The following is an 8,105-nucleotide window of genomic DNA, read 5'->3' as shown; positions in this document are numbered from 1 at the left end:
CTTTTTTTTCGTTCACTTTCCTTTACTTTTCATTTATTTAAACCGGAGGGTGTGGACCATTCGCACTTAATTTTGAAAGGATTAGGGACTAAAGTGCTAAGAAACAAATGTTACCCGTGAAAGTATATAATGGGATAAAAGTTTGAAAAATATTCTTATTTTGTTTAAAACACAGACTTGTTTTACATTTTAAGTTAATAGTGGGTCCCACTTGTGTAAATTCTGATGTCACCATGACCTACTACTCTACGAATTTTGCTAGATGGGATTTCCAGCGAGGACATATGTCCCCCTCCCCGCCAATTGGCTGGGGGGCCCATGTGGCCCGAGATAAGTGGCGTTACTCAATGCTCTGCACTCTAAAGTCAACTTTGCCAAATTAATGAAGAAATCTTTTATATTTTATGGAGTTAATAAAAATTATTTATCACAATGGTAACAGATATTTTAATGCTTTTAGAATTGAATAATTCTCCCTGTCCCGGGTCAGGGACAGGGAGAAAGACAGGGGCGCCACGTGGCGCCCCCCTATTGGAGGGGTGCCTGCCGAGTGGCAGGCGCCCCTCCAATCCCTGACCCGGGACAGGGAGCAGGGTTCTTTAGAATTTCCTGCCAAATATTTTAACTCGAATGCTTGAACGTGAACACGAACACGAACACGTATTGCATCGAATATAATTGAAAAGAATTCAAGAATGAAAATAATAATCAATTTTATTAATTTGCTGTCTTATCTACAATTTTGAACCAACGCTACTGGTCAAGAATTGTCAGCCTGTCATAGCAGATGATTTTCACACGAATACCATTAATATATTCTTTCAAGTGCATATAACCATTTTGTAAATAAATATGAATATAAAAGTCAACACAAATAAAAGAAAAATAGAAATATATATTAAATGATGTTTAATTGAAAATAAGTTTTAAAAAGGAATATGCTGCTTGTATATAATACAGTGTCAACCTCCTCACGCGGAGGGGGATCAACTCCATGTGAGTGGAGTAAACATAGTTATAGAAACCCTGATCTACATGTAACATTATTCTTTTGAAAATGAATTTTGAAAAGAGTGAGACTAAAAATAACGAATAACATTGTAAGTACATATTTTTTGTACATTAAGGCGTCCCACACTCACATAGGGTGAGAATTCGAGCGGCCCTCACCCCATATGAGTGTGGGACTTCTTGATGTACAAAAAATTATGTATATCAAGCAAAGCCCAAAAATAAATCCTTATAACCAGTCCAAAAGTGTACTTTCAGAAGATGAAATCAGAGCCATCCGATTCTAGATATGATTCTATCATCATGGCCTGTGATCCTTAATCACCTGAAAGTCGTTCACACCAAAGTACAACCCTTATCTACTTCTGGCGAATCATCGTCTTACACGTCACTGAACAGTAGGGGTTTTTCAAACATTTAACAGAAAATTTGGTACCCACAAATATAGGCAGCACCGAATTTACATGCAACAAAAATTTATATAAATTTTGTGGGCAAAAATTATTATTAAAAAACATGTGGCTGAGAAAATCAATCACATGATGACGTGGCAACCACATTTTGAAGGCGTTAAAAGCAGCGGATCAAAATCAAACTGCCCAACATTGCCAACAACGCCTCGAGAATTTACTTCAGAATTTTATTGAAAAGAGAGAATTAGAAATGATGGAAGCGAAGGAGCCGGAGATTAAGTTATTTGGGAGGAAGATTGTGTTACCGGAGAACGGGAAAGTCATAGCCGGCGAGTACTCCGACGAGATTTCCGACGAGAGTAGTCGTGGGATGGAGTCGGATCGTTGTTTGGATGATGAAAAAGTGATAGTAACTCGACAAGGGGAAGAAGATACTGTAACTGGAAAGTCAGATGAAGAAAAGCAGCAAAATAAGGAGGTAAAAGCTTTGATTTTTTCACACACAACACACACTAAGTGATAGAACATACACAACATTTATGTATTTCTCTGGAAATTTAATGAGGGCCCAGATGCTAGAAGACCAAGAAAATTAATGGGTTGATTTTATTTTCTGAATTTCCAGAGGATACTTAAGCAAATCTTGCACATGGAAAATCTGGGGTTTATGGGGGATTTTGTGTTATTAATATTTTCTTTTTTTCAGTGTCATTCTCCGGATTTTTTATGCAATTACTGTGATAATTGATATGTTTGTAATGCAGTATTGAACAAATCTTGACTTATTGCTGTTTCGTCTACCTTACTCGTATCTATGGAGGACCAAGAATTTTCATTTTTCAAAATTTCTTTGATTCATGAGAGTTCCAGAGAGTTCTATGACCTCGAAGCATTGGGAATTTTCCCACTTAATAGTATTGATTCCGCCTATGCTTTGTGTCCATTTGAATCTATTGGTTTACTCAAAAGGTGTTTATTCTGGAAAGATCTGCACACACTTTGTTGTTTTCTATTATATCTAAGTTTATTGAGTAAGATGTGAGCATCTGAATATATTCGTTGTTCAAAAGGGCGAATACTTGCGTAGTGCTAAGTATTATTGTTTGGAGTGTTTCTGTATTATATGGACTTTGAATATTTCCAATATTGTGGTTTCATACTTCCATTCGTTTTCGGGTTACTGAATTCAATTCTTGGATTTGACAATTGGGTATAATAATTTGTTCAACAGTATCAGCGTTTTATGTACCATCCAATAAGCGATTGTTGTGGTTCGTCTGTGTTCCATAGAATAAACTTAGAACATGTTGAAAAGAAACCCAACTATGCCTTTAGTTGATTTGAATTCATTTGTGAATTTTAGGACCAAATAGCTGGAGAATTCTGTGAAAGTACGGCACAAGATGATGATGACCATCAAGCTGCGTCTAAGGAGTCAGGGAATCCTACTACTGTGTTAGAGTCAGCTGACAATCCTAAAATTCCCTCCATTGTTGAAGATGATGCATCGGAAAATCTGCCCAAAAACGAAAATGATCAAAATGATTCGACAAATCCACAACAAAAGACTCTGAAGAAGCCTGACAAACTACTTCCCTGCCCCCGTTGCAATAGCATGGATACAAAGTTTTGTTACTACAACAATTACAACGTTAATCAACCTCGTCATTTTTGCAAGAGCTGTCAGAGATATTGGACGGATGGGGGTACAATGAGGAATGTTCCTGTGGGAGCTGGTCGTCGTAAGAACAAGAATTCTCTCTCTCATTGTCGTCAAATTACAATCTCTGAAGCCCTCCATGCATCAAAAATTGACGTTCCTAATGGTTTTCATCATCCGACATTTAAACCAAATGGCACTGTCCTGTCTTTTGGTCCTGATTCGCCTCTGTGTGAATCTATGGCTTCTGCTTTGAATCTTGCGGAGAAAAAATTACCTAATGGTATTCAAAACGGGTACTGTAAAATGGATCGAGGGGCCTCGGTTTCCTGCAGAGGTGGAGAAAATGGCGATGATTGTTCTAGTGGTTCGTCCTTGACTACATTGAATTCAATGGGAGATGGAGTAAAAAAGGGGCTCCAAGAGCCGATGATGAAAAATGTAAATGGCTTTCCTACTCCAGTTCCTTGTATTCCCGGGGTTCCTTGGCCTGTACCTTGGAATTTTGCTGTTCCTGTGCCAGCCATTTGTCCTCCGGGATTTCCCATGCCATTCTACCCGGCACCCTACTGGAATTGTGGCGTTCCCAGTGCTTGGAATGTTCCAGGGTTATCAGTACCATCTCCTACAGCAAATCAAAAGAAATCAAGTTCTGGTCCAGACTCACCATTGGGGAAGCACTCGAGGGACGGGGAATTGATTAAGCCAAACTACCAAGAAGGCAAAGAATGTGCGTCAGAGAAGAATTCGGGAAGCTCAATTGTAATTCCAAAAACTTTGAGGATTGATGATCCTGATGAAGCTGCAAAGAGTTCCATTTGGGAAACGCTTGGGATCAAGTACGATTCCATTAGCAGGGAAGAACTTTTTAAGGCCTTGCAACCAAAAGGCGACGAGAAAAAATCCCTTGTCTCGCCCTCCCCTGTATTGCAGGCTAACCCTGCTGCATTCTCTCGATCCATTAGCTTCCAGGAGACTGCCTGAAGGGTGGTTTTTCTTGAGTATCATCAAGTAGTTAAAAAGCTGTTGATTCATCTCCTGAGAAAATATTTAACCTCGACTGACTTCTTGGGACGATAATTCGAAGCCTCAAGTAGACTACTTGGGATGTTCAGTAAAGGCTGCAGATTCATGCCTCTGTAAAATGGGGCATATTTTGGAGAAGCCATAGCAAAAACTGCAGTTTGTACCTTGTAACATTAAGCAGATGTCTTTGTTTTACCTTTGGTGAGTGTGTTTTCATGTACATTGTAGGATAATACTGACAGAACGAGAGTGAAATATATTTTAACTAAATGCAGATGCTGTGTAATGTAATTTAACCCTTTTAGTGTCCCTTGAAAAGTAGTTTGAAAAGTGGCTCTTTTTTTCTCAATGATAGCAACTTTTCTTGTGCAACTTTTTAAAGTTTGTCCCCTTTCTAACATTTATGAGCATTGCTTCACTTTCAACACGTGGAATGTTTCCCATGTTGAACTACGTTTAATCGAATCGGACCAGAGAAAAGAACCGAACTAAAGTTTGGTTTACAGGTTGAAAATTTCTTCCTTGTATACTATCGAGTCATATTTAATACCGTGTATCTAACATGTACAAGAACTAACAAAATTGAATTGTATATAGAAGCCTATTCTTGATATATATCCCTCTCTTACGTCTATCACAAGCCAAAGGAAAATCAAGATTTGCTTTGTCCCTGCCCCCAAGGCACATCCCAATTGGCAAAGATGAGGGCGCTTCAAGGCTAGCAAATCAAAGGTCGTGAGTTCGATTCCTAGAAGGCTCTTGAAAGGCAGATATTCTCCTGGAAGGCAGGATTTATCCTGAAAGGCAGGAGCTTTACTGGAAGGCAAGGTGCAAAGATGGGAAACGACTTGTTTGACACTTTAGCAGATCAGTTAGAGGGGCTCTTGAGTACTGGTCAGTTTGGGGCACAACTTACGGTTTAACTTGTCTTCAGCTTGAGGGGTCAAGGGTGAATATCAGAAAAAGCCAATTACCTTTCCTTTTCAAAAACCAAACAATTTCAGGAAAAGGAGGAACCATGATTTGAAAGTTCATAACTTTCTCTCTCCTCTCTCTAAAATCATTTTTTCATTTTTGACAAATATATTTAATACGATTACACTACCAAAATATGGATCACATGTTGAGATACTATCAAGTTTCCAGCAAATGTAAACCACATCTCATTGAGAAGATTAGTTGCAGTAGGTCCCCAAAATTCCATAGGCAGATAGTGCAATAAATGCTTATGGCTTTTTTTCAATTTGCTTTTGTTTTTTTCTTTTGCCCTTTTCCTTTTGGAGACATTTATTACGATTTTCCTTGTTAAAAAGTGACAAGTTTCACTTTTGATAGGCTTGGGGGCCGTGGTGGCGTGGGGGGTAACATTCAATTCATCAAAGGGATATGATCAAATTGTAGCCGTCCACCATTTGAAAATTTCATGTGCATCAAAGTGAAACAGCCATTGCTAGCTCTCACGAGTCGTGGGGATCATTTTTTGTCTATTAGTTGAAGACGATTTTGTTTGTAAAAATTTTGACTACCTAGTAGTAAACCTAACTCAAAGATCTATAATTCCAAATCCTATGTTCAAAAGAGAGAAGAGTCTACTTAACAATAATGATAATCATGATACGTGTTTGTATTTTTAGGCAGTGTTTTAAAAGTCTTGTTTAGGTTTGGGGCTCGGAGGAAACTCTCCTCCTTGCGTCTAGACGAAAAAATCGGCAATCAACTCTACGTTGACCACCTAAGGCGCATTCCTCTCTCGTGGTAAATGATATTTTCTTATTTTGAAGTTCAGCTCAATAAAATATTTAATCATTGCCCAAACTTAATAAGGAAATAAGTCCAACAACAGATTCGCCATAATCCAAACTAGCTTAGTACATAGCTTTCTCTATGTTTGGACTATTAATGATTTTTAAAATTATTTTTTTGTTGTAAACTTGAAAAATATTTACGAAGTTCCTATAAATTTTCAAGGTATGCTGTATTTTATTTTTTTATTGATCTATAACGATTAAATAGTATTAAAACGAGAGTGACTTGATAGACTATTCCTGAATTATACAAAGGAAACTAACAGGGACAAAATTGTAAATAACCCTTTTCGAAGCCAAGAAAGCTGAATTTTCAAAAAATTTCTTTAATTATTTAAGAGAAATTTAATATGTTGGATTTTATACATCTTTTTTGTCTAAAGTTAGTGGCAATAAGAGAGCAACATTTGGCAATGTCATTGGCCATACAACATATAGAGCTAGAAAAGCAACTTTTTTTCACAGGACTTGCAGGTCAATCCCCCACTTCAAAAGTTTCTTTTTCACTTTTTTTTTTATCCAAAGTTTAGCGTTTTTTAGGTGGAAATGTAAAGCATTTCACACAAAAGTCAGACCCTAATGCATTCAAGGTCCCCACCAATGGAGATTGAGCCACTCAATTTGACAAAACTGCGTTATAAGCACAACTTTTACTTCTTGCTTTTAAGTAAATGCTCAGTACAAAATATGTAGACGACTGTACAGTACAATAAAATAATATTTTAACTTTTTTCTCTTTATTGTAATCACAAGTAAGTTGACATCAATCTGCAAAATGAAAACGCTTCTTGATATTAAATTCCAAAAATAATCATGAAGTCTTTCACTCTTCTTTAATCTTAGGAACGAGTGGCTTTTTCAATTCGAGCATAAAAGCAACATATCTAGAAACTTAGGGATCGCTATATCATTGTAGAAGAATCTAGTAGGGTATTTGTGCAAAAAAAAATAAAAAATAAAAAAATCCTTTTTCTTTTTGAAAAAGAACCACCAACATCCTTTAAGCTACATTGAAATTTTTAGGACAAACCATACCAAAAACCTTCCCCTTTTCATTGAATATAGAAATGACTCAAAAGGTCAAAAAGATGGAATATGTGGATGAAAAAGGCATATTGGGGAAGAAAGTCCAATTGGGACTTTAGTTTTGATAATGGTGATCAAGATTACCACTTATCAAAGTATTAATAAAATAAAACAATGCGTGATAAGGTTAAGTAAAGATTACCCACTACAAGTTAAAAAAGAAAAAAGAAAATAAAAATAAAAATAAAAATAAAAATAAAAATAAAAATCCCATAACCGAAAAGTCAATTCTATTTACTTTTGGTTAATATTTGACTGCATGTATAATTGACTTGAATTCTTCTACCAGAAGTTGGGACAGCACTTCTGAGTTTTCTCCCTCATTTCCACCACAATCGATACAAATACATTGTGACAAGAATATGTATCACAAGGGAAACAAAGTACAAAAAGGATAGTATGCCGAGCGATAAATTAAATCATTGAATGTTGCATCCACCAGAATCTTGTCCACGACGAACATTGCCATAGGCCGACAACTCAAGAAGGTCCATATCACGATCTGCAGCAATGACGACAGCCATCATGATAATTCCAATGGAAATTGCATTAATTGGGAATTTGAATTTATTCAAGCTCTCTTTTTATATTTATTTTGCATGTAGATGCATTTCAGATGGGGATCCTTTTTAGTAGAAAAATGTTATTCACAGTTAAAACTATCAGTAGTCGCCTTGATGCAACTAAAATAACAAACATCTATGTATATGCCACGTAAAGAGACCACCAATCGTCTTCACTATAAATAGCATTACTCTTTTAAGTAATAAGCAAAACAACCAAGAAATACTTACCTGAAACCCGGCAGTAAGCACTCTTCTGAATAAGATCGGCTTTTGATATCTCAGTTTGATTCCCCTTGGAACGATTCACAGTTGCCTGATGACACAAAAAGGTGATAGCACAAAACAGCAAAATAAAGAATAATGAAAAAATAAGATTTAGAGAAGACAAACAGATCTATTATTATTAATTTTGAAACTGTGTGGAGCTTAATAGTGCATTGAATCAGCCAGCTACATATTCATGACGAGTGCTTAGTCGAAGCAAATGAATTTTTTTTTTTTTTTTTTTTTTTTTTTTTTTTTTTTTTGTAAGAATTAT

The 8,105-nt window shown here is 36.4% G+C and overlaps 1 protein-coding gene and 1 long non-coding RNA gene across 2 annotated transcripts; one reads left to right on the top strand and one right to left on the bottom strand.

The window, feature by feature from the left end:
- The first annotated feature begins 1,584 nt into the window (after window positions 1–1,584).
- Window positions 1,585–4,482, top strand: LOC111368025 (cyclic dof factor 1-like). Its single transcript, XM_022989186.1, has 2 exons — window positions 1,585–1,902; window positions 2,788–4,482. The coding sequence occupies exons 1-2, from the start codon at window positions 1,675–1,677 to the stop codon at window positions 4,066–4,068; spliced, it is 1,509 nt and encodes a 502-aa protein (XP_022844954.1). The 5' UTR covers window positions 1,585–1,674; the 3' UTR covers window positions 4,069–4,482.
- Window positions 4,483–7,214: 2,732 nt separating this feature from the next.
- On the bottom strand, window positions 7,215–8,075 carry LOC111368024. Its single transcript, XR_002697939.1, has 2 exons — window positions 7,796–8,075; window positions 7,215–7,503 (listed from the first exon to the last, which is right to left on the bottom strand). It is a non-coding gene; the product is annotated as an uncharacterized LOC111368024 (long non-coding RNA).
- Window positions 8,076–8,105: the final 30 nt, after the last annotated feature.

The sequence above is a fragment of the Olea europaea genome, chromosome 18, assembly GCF_002742605.1.
Source record: "Olea europaea var. sylvestris chromosome 18, O_europaea_v1, whole genome shotgun sequence".
Lineage (NCBI taxonomy): Eukaryota > Viridiplantae > Streptophyta > Magnoliopsida > Lamiales > Oleaceae > Olea > Olea europaea.
The sequence above is the reverse complement of the archived record's forward strand: the minus strand, read 5'-3'. Positions and strand labels throughout refer to the sequence as shown.